Source organism: Salarias fasciatus, chromosome 1, assembly GCF_902148845.1.
Source record: "Salarias fasciatus chromosome 1, fSalaFa1.1, whole genome shotgun sequence".
Classification (NCBI taxonomy): domain Eukaryota; kingdom Metazoa; phylum Chordata; class Actinopteri; order Blenniiformes; family Blenniidae; genus Salarias; species Salarias fasciatus.
The window spans coordinates 20,756,624-20,776,219 of NC_043745.1; the positions used below are offsets into that span (position 1 = coordinate 20,756,624).

A 19,596-nucleotide genomic window follows, 5' to 3' on the forward strand; every position below is an offset into this window, starting at 1 on the left:
GGCGAGTGTTTTTGTAGTGCTGATGTGCTCTGATAAAAGGAAAAACCTTGATGTTCTGCTATCCTGTCTGTTCTGTCAGTAAATCAATCACAGGTAACTCAACGTCAGCGCTTTGCTGAGAGGAGCTCCGGTCGCTCCGTGTTCGGGCTCTCATCAGCCCCACCCGCCTCGCTCGCTCCTCTCTGAACAGCGGGATGCCAGCACATTACGCATCCCTGGAAGCCTGTGTGTGTGTGTGTGTGTGTGTGTGTGTGTGTATTTCATAATAATTAATCTTTCTAAAATACCTCTACATGTGATGCTTGTGATTTAAGGGCAGGACAATTCAGAGTTCCTCAAACCAGAATGAGTTTGATTCAACTGGAATCACAAAAGCCTGAGAAATCTGTCAGCTGAACGACTCGCAGTCTGATCTCCCAGAGCAGAGAGAACTCTCCAGATGCCACAAGAAGATTTAATATTCTGCTTTTAAAAGCCACTGGCCGGAAAGGGGGGGCTGTATTTGAAGTAGACGCTACTGTTTCATCAACGTAAAGAGGAAGTGAGCAGAGGAGGCTCATTTAGTCGCCTCTCAGACTGTTTACTTTGTCTGGCTGGTGGCATTAAACTCCAGTCTGCGTCGTTCCTTCTCAGCCATCATGCATTTGATTTGCGCATTTTTTATAATGCACTTTAAATATGTAAATCATCCAGATAAGTGGTGCTTTTCTGAACAGACTTTAAAAGCCGACGTCTCTCAACACTTTTAAAGAGAACAAATGGTTCCAAATGGGATTTTATGTCTCCTAATACAATTTTTTTGTCATCGGTTTCAGTTAAAATACTAAATATGACAGGACCCGCATTAGCCTCTCTATAAAGGGCACGACTCAGCTCATCAGACTCACACACACACACACGCACACACATTCACATGAACACACACACCGCCCAGCACTCACATTCAACAATCTCGTCTGGCTACTGCACTGAGACTAATGGAAAGAGAGGAGAAAAGAGGAAGGAAGCAAATAATAATCATTTGTTTACTGTAACAAAAAGGGGCTGGAGCTGGAGGGGGAAATGGACTCTTCACAGACAGACACTGTTAGTGATTGAGGGCAAGAGGAGGGAGTGAGTCAGTTTAATAGAAATGCACCCGAGTGTGAACAGAGCAAAGCTCTGTCCATCCCGAGCTTTGAGAGACAGCAGCTTCCCATCAGGTCCCCCACAGCAGAGTGGAAGCTCGGATCTAAAACGGGACTCGGATGGGAATCTGATAAGACCGAAGAAGAAAAAGAAGAAGAAGAAAGGGGATAAAAGATAAAACCAGAGAGGACTGTGAATGGACAGTTAGCACAGCCCTGACTTCTCAGACAAATGGAGATGGGGAGAGTTTAAAAGCAGGAGAGGAGGAGGGATGTGCAGGAGGCATTAAAGAGCACTTTGTGTTTTGATAAAGGCAGTCCTCTCATTTTGGACGTCAAAATCTTCGTTGTCGGAGTCTGTGTTCGCCCCATCGTCCCCCCACACCGTCGGGATGCCCCGGTACGACACCACCCTGTTCCCTCCGAGGCTGAAGCTGCCCCCGAGGCCGCCGAGGCCGCCGCCCGCCTCCAGGGAGGGCAGCTTGATGAGCGCGCCGGAGCGCAGCTGCAGCAGCAGGAAGATGCCGGCGAAGGTGGCGATGATGGCCATGCAGCTGAGCACGGCGATGGTGATGGGCAGCCGGGAGCCGAGCTGGAGCTGCGTCTTGGTGTTGCCCGGGCCCACCATGAAGCTGCCGGGCGACTCGCGCATGTACTGGTTGAGGTGCAGGCAGGTGCCGGAGACGGGGTCCAGGGAGCTGTGCGGAGGGCAGGACAGGCAGGACTGGGGGCTGAGGCTGCTGCAGGTCAGGCAGGGCGGCGGGCAGGGCAGGCAGGCCGGGACGGACGCCGGTGATATAAAGTTCCCCACGGTGTAGTTGAGGGGCTTGGAGCCCACCGAGTAGCCCGCCGGACACTGTTTGACGCAGCCCAGCTGGAAGAGGTAGTAGCCAGCGTTGCATTCTGTGTGACACAGAAAGAAATGAGAGCAGCTGTACACATCCTGCAACAAGCGAGGCGTCGCAAAAACACAGAACCAGCAGTCCTGCTCAGCCAGTCAGCAGTCCGAGAGCACAGAGACATGTCGTCTCACACTTCTCATTTCACTCAGTGCTGCTTGATTGGAAGTGAGAGACAAAGTTTAAAGGAAACTTGTGTTTCTGGCTTCTCGCACTTGTCCCCACAAAAAAATGTTTGCATGTCTGTATATGCTGAGTTCAGCGTGTTTAAACCGGCAGACTTATTTCTATATGCAGCAGATCCAGATGCGGACCATTGCCCACAATGACAATTAGCAGACTGTGGGCGCCGTGGCTAACAGAGCTGAAAACAGGAGACTCGACAGAAGGAGAGAAATCTCATTTACTGCAGCGTCTTGTCAAATCACCCCAGAAGTGAGATGAGTGGATGTTGTGAGTCCTAATCAAGGTACCGTGTGAAACAGGATGTATGATAACACACGGCGGGACACAGAACGCATGATTATTGTATCAAATTAATGGTGCCTCTGCATGCCAGTACCGCTGACGGCCTGTATGGGTCAGAATGTCACTGTTTCAGGCTGGAAGTTGAACTAAGTGAGTTGGTACTGAGAGGCATCCTCAGACCTTGCCTCAAGCTGTATTTCTATTCAGTGGGAGGCAGCAGTAGAACACCACTAAGCTTAAATTAAGTTATTAAAAAAAAAAAAAGAGTGTCCTTATAAAAACACTTTGATCTCATTTAAACTTTGATCTTCTTTCGATATTTCTATCTGGGACTTTTTTATCTGGGACGGCGCCATGAAGCTCACGGTGTAGACACACAATATGAGCAGACTCAGCTGAACACACACACAAGATAACACTTCACAATATTAAATACACACAAAGCAGCAGCCTCACCGATGCATATCTGCCTCAGATCCAAGGTCTTGCAGCTGTCATTGGCGGGCTGAGGCTTGCTGGAGGAGCTGGAAGATGCTGAGCTGGTTCCGTACAGCACCAGGACGAACTGGGTCAGAGTGCCTGAGCGGAGCAACACAGATGGAGGAAATAATGAAATTAACCGGGGAAAAGTAGGCCTGTCTAAAAGAGAGCGGCTCCCACTCTCCAGAGAGGGAGGATTTTTTTTTTCTTTAAAAAGTATCTTCCTATCATTCTAGTCTAGTAAATTTTGATCATCAAGTGCCAGGAAATGACTCCTTGATATGAGCTGCAAATTTAAAGACACTCTCTACTTAACAAGAGTTATGAAGTACGCGTCTCACACAAATCATTCAAGCTTAAGGCCTTGGGAGAGATTCCACTTTAGTAAATCACACCTCACTGTGGGTGGAGGTGTGAGCCATTGATCTCAAGCTGCTTTCAGTATTCTCTATCTGAGCGTCGCTGTTATGGATGAAGCGACTATGTCCACATATAAATGGCTATTGGTGGATGATCCAAGGGCAAACAGAAAGAATGAAGCTTTCTTTTCACTGCTTCGTCACGTTTCCCCAATAAACAGAAGGATTGTTGCGGAGATGAAGAAGAGAGCGAAGGCACTCGGAGGCGCCTCTTGATCTCTGCTGTCCTGACGCTGACCTATAAGCCCAACTGTAGACGCAGCAGATTATCGTAGGTTAAGTAACAGTCAAAGCGGGTTATTCAACGCTTTCCTTGACGGCCTCCTGGAAGAAATCCGGAGTTATCTTCTAGCTTTAACGCCGTCAGGACAACCCGGACATGTGCCTTGCTTATTTATCCAGATTGCTGCTTTACCGTAGTCACTTGCGCCCGCCACGTTCTCGATCTCCAGCGTCCACGCCCCGGTGGGTTTCTCGTCCCAGGAGTGGGTGGTCATGAAGGCCCAGTCGTTAAAACCCTCGGACGAGTAGTCATGAGGCCTGCGGTCCAACGATGATAATGAGTGCAGAACAATTCAAGAGGCCGTTTGTTTGTGCTGCTGTGTGTCCGTACCGTGGGTGGAGCAGCGTGGATCGCGTGCCAGCAGGACTGATGAGGTGGATGGCCAGGTTTCCCCTCCGGTTGTAGGACAGGGTGAGCCGGGCCTGGACGTGCTCTAACGAGCTCACGTGACTGTCTGAGCCGATGCAGGCGTCCACAGTCTTGTTTATAGATAAATGGCTGCCGATGTTCCTACGAAAAGAGACAAAACAAACATGCAGAAGACACACTGAGTCGGGGATCGGCGCAACTCGAAGGCCGCGTACCACTTGAACTGGCGAAGCAGCAATCCATCCAGGCAAACGTAACTGATAGGTTTTCTTTTTCTTTTCTTTTTTTTTTTCCCTGAGCTGCTGTGAAAGCCGGCAAAGGGTGAAGTTTGTGGCCTTGAACAGGATTAGTGTATCACAACCTGTAGCGTCACTGTTCTCTGTGGAAGAAAAGCACCCACCTCTATCAGCCTCCCCAACCCTCAAATCCGCTAAGAAGATTACTCGCATCCACAACAATTCGGAGGAGGGAGACGTGGCGCGTTAGCGACACAGATGTGCCCAAATTATAGACAAGATGTGGTGGGGTCATTAAAATGTACGGCTGCTCGAGGAGTCCCTCCTGGTTCGGCCCAATTCACATTTTTCAGGAAGCATTGAAGGTCCACATGCAGGAGGAACGCCGCTGACGCAGGCTGACGAGGGAAAATTAATCTGACATCTGAAAAGTGCAGTAAATTACCCGTCAATGAGTCACAGGGAAAAGCCATCTTTACCATTATTGCTAAAAGAGCCCAAATTGACAGCTCAGCCATCCTTCCACTTGTGAATATTCAGAATTCAGAGCTCCTCTGAAGATGATTTATTGCTACGAGCTGACCAGTGCCGAACGACGGCAGCGATTTAACCTCTCGAGAAAGCATCATTTGTGACTGTGATGTGAGCTCGCCCTCCGTCTTCACGAACACACACTAAGAGGGCAGAAACAAGAAACTGAGGGTGAAGAATCAAGGAAATTCAGTTGTGCCTTTTCATTTTCCTACAACTATTTATTTCCTGACATTTGTCCCATAAAACCACACCAGCGTTTGTTTTCTTAAACATTCTTTCAGTGTGTTCACACACATCTGGCTTGGTTCTATTTAAACAAACTCTAATATAGTTGGTTTGATCCTTCTCTGAGGAAAGTGTGAATCGGTCACATGAAAGTCTTTATCGACATCAGCAGCAGTGGAAAAAGCTGAGCGGTGCTTCTAAAGCTGCTGCGATTTAACCTCTTGGAGAACTTTGAGGCTGGAGTGCCAGCTTGTCCTCTGTTCTTACAAACACACTCAAGGAAAGACAGAGGCAGCAATACACAGCAAACAACCGACAAGCAGCAAGAAGAAATTAATCACAGAGCTACAACTTGAGGTCCTGCAAGTCTACAATTTTTCTTTTCACATTTTTTTCCAAAGAACATGAGAGAACAAGAAGTTTTTATAGTGTGTTCACTCATATCAGCCTTGTTTCTATTTAAATGAGCCTTAACGTGGTCGCTGTGTTGGTGTGATTTATATGAGACGGTCATTCTAACTCCTGCATCACGCCAGTTACTGCATCCTCTCACACTACAATTGAGGTTTTGCATTTTAATTTACAGCTAATTTTGTTTGTTTATGCATACGAGCTCAAACTTGGAGAGAATGTGTCATTTTTAGGTACATTTCACTCTCAGCCATTATAAAAGATGAAAAATGGAGTGCATAATCAAAATATTCCCTCGACACACACTTGAGTCTAGTCGCTTCCACTGGAATCACATATTTTCTATCCCTCAAAAAAACATTAAAAAAAAGTTGTTTTTATTTTTTTCTGTGCAACGTTGCCTCGCTTGCCAGACTAATAAAGCCTGTAATGATGGAAATAAAAAAAAAAAAAACCTTAAAATACCAATAGCTGGTACTTTTGGTGTGTTCGAGCAGAGAAGCTAAAACACACGAGAGAGACAGTAATTCCCCTGATAAGGATTGAAAATGTCAAACATCAAAGATTTTCACATCTCTCTCTTTCAAACGCAGAGAGAGACAAAGAGAGAATATTTGTGTTCTGTTGTAGATAAATGTTCTCTTTGTTCATGTTCAAATTGTTAAACTTGAACGAGAACAGGAAGACGCACAGGAATGAGCTTTTTGTTCTTGTCCAAGTTCTTCAACTTTTAAACTTGTATTTTTTTTTGCTTGATCGTCTAAAGCAAAAGAAGGTAACAAGCTGCTAGACCATAAACAATTTGAAAGGTGTTAGGATTAATTAAGAAAAATGCCAACAGGTGATATTCTTTACGGAATAAACAATAGTGCATTTGCATATAATATCTTACATTAATTTTGTGTTTGTTCTTTAAAATGTCACTGACATTTTGAGAGAAAATTGGTATTTAATGGGCTAAAATCCTGAAAGTGACGGTGAAAATTAGTTTCACTTTGGACCTGAAGTTGGAAAAAAAAAGAAGAAAAACCTGGGAAAATATATTTTAATAATATTTTTTTCTAATTATGTGTGAAAAACAATGTGTATGAAAAACCACAAAGGGAGAACATTTAAGGTTGCAGCAGGAGCACAAAGGGCTCTGAATGGATAAAACGGCGGCGACGGGCTTCAGGGAAGCAGTATCCTTGCAGTAGATCATAAATTATGTAGACAGAAGGTGAGCTGCCGCCACAATAACACCACACGCGTTTATTCAAGCCTGCATCGAACACTGGCTACGTTTAAGAATACATGTCAGAGGAACTATTCAATATATGTTTTGCTTCCACGTTTTGATTCAACGCCTGAGTGAGTGTGAAGACAAGCAGGAGTATCACACATGTAAAAGCTGCCATAAATACTTACATGCAATGTTTTTTTTTAAAGTTGCATATTTGGAAAATGCAGATATAACGATTCATGATTCATGGCATGTTTGAGATGATACATTTTACAAAAAGTGAGTTATTAGATTCACAGATCTCTTGCTGTTCAAGGAGAAGAAAACAGCCAGTGTGCTTTTGAGCAATGCCTGATTTGCACATACCTAAGGAATAGGAGAAACGCCCGTTCACATCTTAGACAACCACTGATTCAACAAAAACATGTTTTCTTTTAAATCATTGTTTATGTGGCTTTTTCTGAATAAACAAGACTATTTTGAGAAACACCAAACCGTTAAACACTGCTATGCATTTGGTGGAGCAGCACGGTCGATTCACGAGGGTGTTCCTCACTCATAAAAATCACTATTTAACAAGCTGAATTGGAGCTTTTCACACAGCTCAAGCTCCACGTTTTACTGATACATCTTGAGAAAAATGCGCGCGCACACACGAGCATTTGTGTCACGTTCAACATTCATACTGAAGACGGGAATTGTTGGCGACGCCGCTTTGAAACCAAGCCTGTATCCTGCTACTCTGCCTCAGAAATGTGCTCAGTGATGCATTTCTGCCAAGACCCCCTGCTTTGACACAAAAACATAAACACAAGAGTCATCTGGATTCAAACCACAGAGGCACAATCTCCTGTCAGTCAAGGTAATGAACGAGTTATTTGATATCATCTAAAGTGCATTCATCATTTTACTGCATCAGTAAATGACCGGATGTCATTGTAACTGCTGTCATAACATTTCATCGTAACGGCATCTCAAACAAACTTTAGCGCTCGTTCACAACCACACAGATTCACTTGTTCTGATGAAGTTGATTGGGCAGCAGTGTCAGTATTTAATTGTTAAAATTGTTCTTTTTAATCTTCTTTTTATGGCTTTATATCTGCTCGTGAAAGAGACCAGCTTCCTGCATGTCAGTCTCAATAAGTGCTTTAGCTAAACACCTAAAATGTAAATTGAATAACCTGCGCTGACTGCTGTTCCCAGACGCTCCAGCCATCTGCTGCGAGCGTCTCCTCGCCGCGGTAAAAGAGAGAGAAGCCTCAAAAGTTGGAAGAGAAGTGACAGAGAGCGCATAATGAAGAGGAGATGTCAGGCTGGGTTTAGACTGTGACTCCAGGAAAAGAAGGAATAGAGAGATTCAACAGTCAAAAGGAGCACATGAATTTACAAATGATTATTTCAATTTCCCCCAAATTTTCTCTCAAGCTGTGCCAAGCGCCCTCATCCACGCACGGCGACAGGCGCTGCAGCGGGAGCCCAGAGCCACGCTGCAGATGAAGACATGTCACCGCGGCAAAACGTGACGGCGCCGCTCCATACATGAACCCCTCTTGGTTGTGGAAACATCGAGATTCATCTCATCATATTTCTGAATCACTTTTTCAACCGGAGTTAAACAGCACAAGGGCAACTATCAAACTGCAACTGTACTGGACGTCCTCCACAGCAGGATGCCATTTTTCATGTAGTATCATTCTCAATATGTTCTGAATGAGACTGCACTTCCTGCAGCGTATGGTTCATTTATTTATAATTTGTTTTTCCATGTAGATCTGAGCATAATGCTAGAGTCAGCTCCAAAAATGCTAAAAAAAAAAGAACAATTCCAGCTTTCTTGACGTTATAGGGAGCTGATATGATGCTTGTGCTCGCCTGCAACCTTTTGTTGTCCATCTTGTGATCAATGCAAACAAAAACAATTTAAAAATCGGAGTTATTGGCGTCCTGAAATGTGTGACCAAAGATTTCAAATGAACTGATGAAACCGTGTCAATTCATTTGAAATGAAAAAAATACAAAAAGATGGAAAAAGCTTAGAATTGTGTTAAACTTCAATGTTGAAAGAAATCAAGAAGAACAGAAACAAGTCAAATTGCTTTTTAAAATGGTGAATCATTAACTGTCTAAGGCTCTTTAAATATGATTATCATTTCACCACAAGCGGGATTTTGTTAATTGTTTTCAAATTAATTCAAATGAGGAGTAAGATGTCTTTATTTTGATGTGATGACTCTCTTCAATGAAGTAATTTCGATGAGCTGCTGTGTGTGTGTGTGTGTGTGTGTGTGTGTGTGTGTGTGTGTGTGTGAGAGAGCGGTTTACTCACTTTGGCTCATTGACCATGGCGATCACACATTTTCGCTGCGGTCCCACATTGGTCCACGTCTCTGCCAACTTCACAATTTCACTGGCATCAAGTAGACCGTATCCATATGAGTGGCTAACTGCAGGAATTAGGAGAGGGGGGAGAAAGGAGGAGAGACGAGAATGTCAGCCAGCAGAATGTCGTATCCTCACCTCACAAGGATATTATACTGCGAGGGTCGCATTTTAAAATCTCACTAAACCTCTGTGTCCAGCTCCAGCGCCTCGCATTTCTGACGACGCTTTGATTTGGGACACGCACATTAAGTCGGTGAGCCTCAGAGGACTCTCAAACTGCGGAGAGGACTTGGGAGAGGCTGCTGTACCTTTGCGTCCGACCCCATTGGTCCGCCAGTCGTCCGCGAGCAGGTGGGCCGGGTGGGACGTCCTCACAACCAGATGTTGCATATCCCTCCAGGTCAGGTTTTTACTGCAACACGTGTCCGTGCAAGCAGATGCACAACAAGCACAGCCACACAGTAAGACTCCGGCTAACAAATCAAGCACGGAGGCACATCAAATGCACGCCGGTGACAACGCATCCCACAACCGGCACCTGCGTGCACGGCTGATTAAACACAGAACAATACAGTGAATTACCAGTCGTATTTTCCATGCTTAACATCAAATCTTCAGTCAACACAGGTTTGAACTCAATTCCTGCCCTCTGGCAAAATGTCTTGTGAAGAGTAAACCTGAGAAATCACTATTCTCCCTCTTCTTCCAGTAGTTATGCGGGTTTGAATGGAGCAGAAATGAAATTGGGGTAACATCAGGTCACAGCTGGGTTTCTACTCTACTGTGATGAGTACATACAGGCTTTAAACCCTAATTGCTGTTGTGAATGTAGAACTAACAGCGCTTTATCTAAAAACTTTGCCAGTCATTTTCTCATGAAATTCGCGGTCTCTTTTTATCACCTCATTCTGTTTTTGTCACAAGACTAATTACTCATTTTCTGTGCTGTTCTGATGACCATGTTTGTTCCTCCATTAGCACTGCGTGACTAGATAAGAATGATTAATACTCGCAGCCAAATTGCAGTTTGTAAACGTACAGTCGGATGTTGTGGAAGAGGGGTTAAAAGGCAATTTATAAAATGGTATAATCAAGCAGAAAGACTAAACAAACACGTGGTAACCAGCAGAAACAGACCAGACCTGGTACAAAAAATATTCTCAAAGATGACTATTTTCAGTGGGAGAATTTATTTATGTTCTTAAAAGTTTAAAAGTTGTGTTTAATACTGACTTTTCCACTGAATAATTTCTGCACCCTGTAATGAGGTTTGTTCTGTAAAGCACCGTGTTTCCTCTTCCACAGGATGGACTGACTGTAATAAACCAAAGTAAGCGAACTGAGCAGACAGGAGCCTGAAGTGAAGCTGTGGAATCAAAAAGAATTGCAAAGCTTGGTCAGACATACAGAAAATTTGTGATAAGCACTTACTTGGCCTCAAGGGCGAGAGCAATGATCCCAGCAGCCAGCGGGGCAGAGGCAGAGGTGCCTGTGTGGGAGTCTGTGCATTTGGATTTGAGGTCTGTCGTCACCTAAAGAAGATGAACACAGGAGGCTTAAAAAGATAAAATCCTTTCACCGCTGCAAAATTCTTCAATTAGTCTGAAAGTAAAAATAACCCAACGCTCAGCTTCTATTTCACTTGGCTAAAAAAAAAACAACTCCTTTACTTATTCACTTTTATTACTTGGGTAAATCCCCATATTAGTGTAATACAGCTAAAACCTGTCTCTTTGAGGAAAGTAAAAGCCTTTAGTCTCCACCACTGCTTCACACACGTTCCCATTGGTATTTACTGGAGGCAGATATTGCATGAACTTAAGAGTGAAGCGTAGTCAGCAGCAGAATCAAACCAAATGACAAAGCTGATAGATACTCCTTTAAGACCAAACAGCTTCTGCAGAGACTCCCTCCCTGACTGTGGCTGTACTGGGCAGCTCCCAGGTGTGAATGTCTGCAGCTGCATGAATACAAAGCAAGATCGTGCAGAACCAGAGTGTTTGTCCAGAGCAAAATCCACCTCTGTAAGGGTGAAGGTTACAAGGCACGGACTTGTGAACAGTGTCATTCACCCATTGTACTCCGGAGGAGAGGAAATCATTCTACGCTACTGAATGAGACACGTACAAAAAAAATAGTTAAGATCACACATCTGCTTAAAGTGCTGACCTCTGCAGGGCATACTGAAACCCAGCTTTAAACAGAATAATAAATGCACTGCCTGGATGACTTTTGCTGGGCATTATGTATTCAGGACCTTCAGCAGCATATCCTTCTTACTTAAAATTGAAATAGATATGTGTGATTTCAAAAAAAAAAAGGATCACCCTAAACAGACAGGCAGGTATTTGCTCCCCAGAGGTCTCACCATCTCCCTTTTACTCCAATTCTCCATTCTCAGGTTCATGAGTGACAGTACAATTAAATGAGTACATCAGCGCGGCATTAAGGGAGCAGCCACATGTCATGGGGATGTCATAAGCTGTCCGTCCCAATGGGGTGACAGCGAGACGCCACATTATAGGAAGAAAGCGTGCGCGCGAGCGTGCACGCATCTGTGGCAGAGATCTTAAGTTTGTGAGCAGAATGTTAAGCAGCAACAGAAAAGCCAGATGGAGTTTCAGATGGTCTCTATTCATAATCATGTTAATGGGCCAAGACTGTATGAATGGAGACAACGGATGTACAGTCCTGCAGTGATTCTGAAAGCAGGTACGGAGAAAAAAAAAAAAAAAAAACCCAAAAAACTGCTGATCCTAATGTCAAAAATGATAATTGCTATTTCCCATTCCAATCTAAGACTTAAAAAGCAATTAATCTCTGACTTAAATCTCATTATTATTTGGCTAATAGTGCAATCTCATTCCAGTGTAGTAATGCTCCACTAATGCGCCTGACGACGCCTCATTTCCAGCCCACCTCTCCCAAAAGCACAAACGCCTATTTAAGTCAACACTTACATACTTGTACTGCACTTTATGTGCGAGACGGAGCCTTTTGTTTCAATATCAGTGTTAACAGTGGCGCAGATGTTTGTTTTGTTTTTTTTTACCTAACACGGCTTTATAATTTGCTGAACACTTAACAAAAACCTCCTTTATTGTTATGACCTCTTTAATTACCAGACTTTGTATAAAACATCTCAGCAGCTGCTGGTGGGCAGATTGTGGATCTGATGAACTATGGAAATAAACGCTGCCATCATGATGATGATGATGAAATAGCTTACTGGAGACAAACGGGCAGAAACTTGGCACGATAGCTTCTGTGCTAAAGGTCTGTGTGGGTGAAAAAAAAAAAAAAAAAGCAGAAGCGATGAGCGATGGCGGATACTGAACACTGCAGCGGCTTACTATCTGCTTCTCGTTGAGGTTCCCGGAGCTGTAGGTGGTGGCGAGGGTGGAGGAGCACGCCTCGCTGTACCAGGGCACGTTGCCGTTCTGAGTGGAGCTGCTGATGGAGAGGGTGTAGATGCTGTTGGTGTAGCCGTCGCAGTTGCAGCTGTCCTTCTCCCTTCCGCCGTTGCCCGAAGCCCAAACAAAGATAGAGCCCAAGCCGCCACGGCCCTGAGCGACAAAAGGAGCCACACGTGATATGATTCATGTGCGCTATTACCTGGGCAACATCTCATTCAATCTTTGGATTTCAATAATAGGAGAGTAAATCAATTCAAGGGCTCATTTCAGATCAAACCCGTTGAAACTCGGCGTATATCTCAGAGCCCAGGGGGGGCCACTCAGTAAATTACACGCTGCTAAATATCTTAGGACAGCGATGCAATACAAAAGGCACTACATGACAACAGCTCGTCTTAATAAATCACAGAACCTCTCAGCCTTTGAAGTGCACTAATTTCCATCTGAGAGCGGCTTTATTGTATTGAGTGGCGCTGTCTCTCTACATTGATCAATCCCAGCTATGCGCCACCCACACCGCCATCTGACAGCACTGTCACCGAGGCAATTATCTTAGTAGTCAGTGTCAGCGGTTCCAATGAGCTTTATGGCACACGCCTTGAATCCTCCCGCTCCAGAACAAGACTCGGTGTTGGCGGGATAGATGTGTTTATCCGAGCAGAGCAGATGTGAGGATCTGGGGTGTGATGTGTATATTTATTAATCTGCTAACTCGTTGCTTCAGAATACATGACGCCAGCCTGATGCATGAAAACAAGAGCTGATGCACAGCAACAGGACTGATGGCTGTGTTTGTTTAACATTCAGCGCATTGTTGTTAGTTGCTGACAAACTAGTTCTCTGAATTACCCTTTTAAAATCTCTCTGCATGTATATGCAAATAGATCGTCGGGCCTTTGGAGGCTTTTAATTAGAAATTCTTGTCAAGTAATTTAAAGCTCCAGTAACTGTTTAATTTGGGTTTTTTCAAAGCAACCTTGATTTTTTTTTGTTTTTTTTTCCCCAAAATAATTCATACTTGAAGAAACAGCATGCTGACTGACTGAAAGCATGGGAAGATAAAAGATGACCCAGTAGTTTATGAAGTGCCCTTTCACTCAGAAGAAATATTGAAGGGGGATGGAAAAACTCAATTTCTCTCAGTGCAACATTGATTCATTTTTCAAGATTTTCCTCCCTGGTGGCTTTTAGAGGACATTCCTTTCCATTCATAATTGTCAGGGTCAAAAACGGCTTTGTTCTTCTTGCTTGTGTCCTCTCATGCTTGAACTCTCCAATTACTGACTGCTGAAAGGAAGCAAAACACAGGCAGCAAATAATTTCTGCCATACACACACACGCACACACACAGATACTACACACGCTCACACACACACACACCTCTGTAACTCCACGCAGAAAGGCTTCTTTGGCGAGCTTGGCAGGTCCATCGACTGTTTTGCCGTCGTCCTCCGGGCCCCAGCTGGCACTGTAGACGTCGATGTGCTGAGGATTCAGACTGAGAGACTGGGCTTCCACCATATCTGTCACTTCGCCGTCCAACATACGCACACCTGCAGCCATGGCACCAACACACACACACACACAGAAAGAAGAAATGCTTCTCAGTGCTTTAGCATTATACACAGAAATTCATCTTATGAAATCAAAACATAAATTTGATAGCAAAGTTAAGCTCTAATTTGGAAACAACACTGATAAAAGCCAGTGTTGGCGGTAAAACAGTGCATATTTTATTCAAATATTTCCTATGGATATTTAAAATCTTCAGTAGCGTGTTCAGTACAACAATAAACATGTTGAAGTGGTTTGAATCTGACACTGCTGTATTTCTACTTCAGGAGCTCCATCACCTTTCACTTTTGCAAGTTAAAAATATCTGTGGCTTCAGTCTGAGGCTGTTCTTCCCAAGTATGAAAGTACAATAAAAATATTTCAGGGTGTTGAGATAACTGAACAACTGCCAAACCTGATTCCCTGATCAAATTGTGATAAACAAGAGCAATCCAGGGAAAGAACATTTAATGATTTCCGATGATTAAATCCAAAAAAGTTTCAGTTAAACCCTAAACTGGAAGTTTTTGGGTGCAATAAAACAGTGAGACAGAAGATGACGGCCGTGAATGATAGCAGTGATATTTCAGTCTGCGGCTCAGTGTGTCAGGGTACAGTAGCTCTGAGGTTTTCCCTCGCCGCCTGCTCAGCAAGGTGAGGGGACGAAGCCCCGCCGCCGTGCCGTCTGCAGACACATATTTTCACATTTGTCTGTCAAGCCGCACAAAACACATCTGCATCTATAAATCTCAAGCGGTGGTCCGTGGAGGGACGTGCTCTGGGTGCTTATTTGTACCCGTGGTCCTTATGAACCCCACGATGTTAATCCAGAACAATCTCCATCGATTTTCCTCTGGTGCTTGAGATGGCCTGAAAAAAAAAAGCTAATGAAATGAGATCAGATGCGTTTACCGTGAAGGAGCTACTCAAGCGTAAAGCAGGAGTTTTGAAGCTGAAGACTTAAATTAAAAGATGACAGAAACCATAAGACGTCTTCCTCTTTGTGTCAGGGTAAAATTAGTACATCTGTCAGAGTGTAAATTGGAACAGACTTGTTCTTATTTTAGGGGACGTAAACAACTTTGCCAGCGCCTAATGACAGGCTTCAAGTCAGGCTCATTTGTAATGTAAACTGAAAGTGATCGCAAAATTCTAAACGCACACAGGCTAACAGTGCACGAGGAGAACACACAGGAGGGAAGAGGTTGTCTAAACAGATTCTTTCTGCTTCAAGTCCAAACACTTTCTTTGTCTCAATCATGCTCTTATTCAGCGAGAGCGGTCAGAGATCGAACTCGCTCTCCAAACAAACGGGCTTCCTCCTTTGATGCGTCGCAGGTCGGGTTACTCCGCGATGTCGTGTATAGGCTGAAGCAACCGAGCCGAAGCCCTTTGAAGTTCTCCAAAAGCATCAAACAGGCTGAGCTGCCTGTGTTTCCATGGCAGCCTGCACTTTGGTGAAAATAATGTGTGATTCACACCGGAGACTCGCGTATTTCCAATATTTCTTCGAAATAACACCTCTCCCAAAAAACCTGGGACCAACACTGATTGAACATCAAGGTCGAGCCCAATTTTTTGTCCATATACAAGGCGCAGTGTTGGACACATCAAGTGTTCGTGTTGAGACATGCAGCAGCAGACATGCAGTTTCCAGACAGTCGTGGTGAAACAGGAGCTGAGATTATGAGGAGAAACACTAATTATCAGTAAATCTACAAGCCCAACCTCGCCGTATGAAGTCAACTTTGAATTCGAGAGAATGAGATTACAACGTACTATTTTTGTTGTTCTCTCAAGGTGGTGAGGTTACTCCTTTGAGACAGGAAACCGTTCTTGTTGCATGAGCTTTGAGAAGCACGTAGAATTCAAAGAAAAGCCACTGCTGCTCGATACTGAGACGAGTCAGTTGAAACGGTTTCCGCTTGCAGCCTATCAGACACGTCCAACGCGGCCGTGGCCTTGAGGTTGGGTCAAAACCCTCAGGAGAGGAGACGCAGCATCTCTTTGGGTCGGAGCAGGGGAAGGATTTCTGTGCCTCTCAGCTCTCCTTAGCACCAAGTGGACTAAGTGTGGGAGTATATGACTTGACAGCGCTAAACTCCCTGGTGTTGTATCAACTCAGCACTTCAACCAGCTTCCTATCTGTTTAAAATAGCTGGAACGATCTCTGGTCCATCCGCTCCAGGTTTTGTTTCAGCTCAAACATGTCGACTTGAAGGTGAACATCCTCGGATGTGAGACAATTCAGCGGATAGGCTACAAAGCAGCTTGTCTCTGTGACTCAACCGTGAAAATACTTCACAGGAAAGTCTCCCAGCTGAATTCTGTACTCCGATTCGGCAGGTGACATTAGGGTTGTTGATCCAGTGCAGTGGACCCAAAAAGCTCTTTTTTTCTTCCCCCCCTGGACATGGTCTTTGCAGTTTAGCTGAACTATCAAACCCGTCCAGGTAATTTAAAAATGAATGTTGGGATTCCTGCCTTTTGTTTAAAATTTTGTGGGGAACAGTAATACTCAGTCATCCGACAGTTTGGACCGACGGCAGCGTTTGCGCTATCTGGACTTTTCTGTATTACAGAGCAGCTCAGCGACCAGTGAATTTCGGGTGAGTCGGTCTGCCGTGTACCGGAAAAGAATTTATATTCTTAAGCCTAACACCCTGCAATAAAATATATTCTGAATAAAATGTTCATTCTGCTGTAATTTTGAAGCGAGCGGTGCCATGAGACATACTTTTAAACCAGAGAAAGCGCTATTCTTTGTGGCGCTGATGTGGAACAGAGTACATTCTTCAAGCTTTTATTGTTACTGTACTTTAGTTCTACTTTCCAAACGCACCGACGGTGAAGGTGCAAATAAAAGCCAATTTTTCTAGATGTACCACAGGAGTCTGCCTTCTGTTTCACCTGCACCACCACGTATAAACAATTTGTTGGAAGAGCTGAACACCATGTGGTATATTAGCATTTGCCATCTGTAAGAATATTAGGGGCTACAGTTACAGCACATTGTCTGGACCCAAATCTGATCACAGCAGGAAATGCTTTTAGGACGAGACGGAGCACGCACTGAGACAAATCAGCTCCTGTAGTTGAAAGAACTAAACATTTTTATGCAAAAATCCTGAAGTTAGCGTGACAGTGTGACACATCGTCAGCACAGAAAAAAGAAACACTCAATACAAAATGTGCATTGGTAATTCGCCTGTGATGATGGGTTGCTTTATTTCTGAAAGTCGATTTGATGTTGCTAGAATCTCATCCCCACTTAAAGAAAAACAACAAAATTAAGCTGCGAAGGAAAAGAAATATTTCCAATTAAAAGGCTATACAAATCAACTTCACTGTGTTTTCAAACATGATAGTTACATCTTTTGAAGAACGCAAACTCAAATTATCGAAGCTGTTCTCTCACTGCTGCAGGCACACACAAAACAACCCATTACAGACTTCAGAACACACAAATTAAGGTTTTACAATATTTTTCAACGCTCCTTCGAAGTGGAACTAATTCTGCTTTGTTTTTGTGACTGGCTGACATGAAAACAAAAAAAAAAATCTAAAATCACACTGAGTTTCACTGCTAAATGTTGTGATACCGTTAAAGCAGTGTTTTTGAACTTTTACTCTTCAAGTCAGACACCCCAGCAGGACTTGATATTGGTGTGTATTTATGGCACACATCACTGAAACTATTCTGCTGGGGAAACACTTTACCTCACACACGACATTCACTGTTTTCACTATCAATCAATACGCCATCAAGCTTTTGGACCGACCAATTAATCATATATCTATAAATAATGAAGGTATATGTGTAATTTATAAGTCTGATTAATTTAACAGTTAAAAAAAAACTGACAAAGACAGCAATAACCATTGATTGCCTTTTTTTTTCCAACGAAAATGAAAAATCCCTAAATATTAATAAGTTCTTGAAACAGCTTGTGATTAATTTACTTTTGGCTGAACTGTTTCATCTCCATCAGCTGCAGGAATTAAGCGCCAGGTTATTTGCTTTCTTGATGCAATGTGAATTAAAAAAAATAAATAAATGGAATACTTTGGGACCAGAGGAGGATAAATTAGCAACCTGGAAAACAAAACTTTTTAAACGTTTTGTTTTTCTGGCTTCTAATACATGGGGTGCAAACGAGGGATGATGAAACTGCATATATGTTTAAGTGATGGTAACATTTCAGTATATCGTGTATTTCACATACGTACTGTATACATGAAGGATTCATCAATTAAAAACGGCAAGATCAGAGCAGGATTTAAAAAAAGACCCTGGCAAACAAGGGCTGTCAAATCCATCCCATCTGTGACAAAGCTGCAGAAAAAATCTTACAGCTGACGCACTGCCTTCAACAAACTATAAACACAGCATTTCCAAGTTTGCTATACAACATTTAAACTTTGGGGCTCCCTTTTATTCCCTTTTTTTCCAACAGCACCAGCCCCACCAGACGCCTGTAAAAACACTGATTCTGCAGTTTTACTCTGTGCAATTTAAGACAATCCAGCACAACAACTCTGTCATAAACCCTTTCCTTATGAGGTTGACTTTTTGCTGACACAATGTCAGAGAGGTATTAACTAAGCTGATAATTTCTGTGCGTGTTCCCTGTGGCATTGAAAGGTACTTATACTGGCCTCCTGAATGAAGTGGCCCAACGTTTGAGCGTTACATCAGCCTTGCTTTTCTTTTCATGTGTTCACAAACAGACATGGGGCCACAGGATTGTGCCATCGCTGAAACACGTCTGGACTCTAACGACAAGCAAAACCAAAACACACACACACAGCATACTGGCGAACCACATAACACCTGCAGTGACGCTGAAAAAGATTCAGGGCCATGCTGCGCTCGGGAAATGGACCGAAAATAAAACAGGCGCCCCAGAACAAGCCTTTCACCTGTTCTGGCTGTAAAAAAAAAAAAAAAGAAGCGATAAGATGAAACTACGGTTTGCCTCGCTGAGATCAAATCAATCATTCACACTGCACCTCCAATCTTTGCATTGTAGGCCACTCCGACTCCACACACGCCGTTGTTTGCTACGGCTGCCACTTCTCCTGCACACCGTGTCCCATGCCTGCAGAGGAGAGAGAAGAAAGGGGGGAAAAAAAAGGTGAGAGGAGAACTGATTATCCTTGCGGGTGTCATTCAGGTCGTGACACAACATTTTCCAACGTACACATCAAACAAAGGTTACTTGTAAAATGATGTGCTTCACATTACCCTGTGATTGAGCATCAATCACTGAGAAGGACTGTTGGCCCAGACCTCTTTCAACAAATCTGAATTTGGATTTGGAAATGAAAGAAAACGTCCAATCAGTGATCTGTGGAATTTGGAGTACCTGAAGTGGACTAAAATCAGGAATAAGAGGACACACTCCCATCACACATGAGGAGAAAATGTGAATTGTATTTTCCCAATCAGTCTTTCATTGAGTCTGAACTCCTGTAGTCAAACGGAGCATCGCGGTGCAGAGATAAACAAGGCTGCCACAGAGGCGAGGTTGATCACATTCCAGTCAGGTGCATCCCTCTGGTCTG

General features: G+C 43.7%; 1 protein-coding gene across 3 annotated transcripts in view; it reads right to left on the minus strand.

Moving 5' to 3' along the window:
• Positions 1-416: 416 nt before the first annotated feature.
• LOC115392603 (furin-1-like) overlaps positions 417-19,596 on the minus strand; it is a 76,123-nt gene continuing 56,943 nt past the window's right edge. For all 3 annotated transcript variants that reach the window (XM_030097316.1, XM_030097325.1, XM_030097334.1), the window contains exons 7-16: positions 19,042-19,130; positions 13,855-14,027; positions 12,412-12,624; positions 10,490-10,590; positions 9,367-9,470; positions 9,003-9,120; positions 4,007-4,186; positions 3,809-3,933; positions 2,951-3,073; positions 417-2,030 (exon numbers count right to left, since the gene is read on the minus strand). In XM_030097316.1, coding sequence (XP_029953176.1) covers positions 1,414-2,030; positions 2,951-3,073; positions 3,809-3,933; positions 4,007-4,186; positions 9,003-9,120; positions 9,367-9,470; positions 10,490-10,590; positions 12,412-12,624; positions 13,855-14,027; positions 19,042-19,130 — 1,843 coding nt within the window. In that variant the 3' untranslated portion in view covers positions 417-1,413. The remainder of the gene's footprint in view (positions 2,031-2,950; positions 3,074-3,808; positions 3,934-4,006; positions 4,187-9,002; positions 9,121-9,366; positions 9,471-10,489; positions 10,591-12,411; positions 12,625-13,854; positions 14,028-19,041; positions 19,131-19,596) is intronic.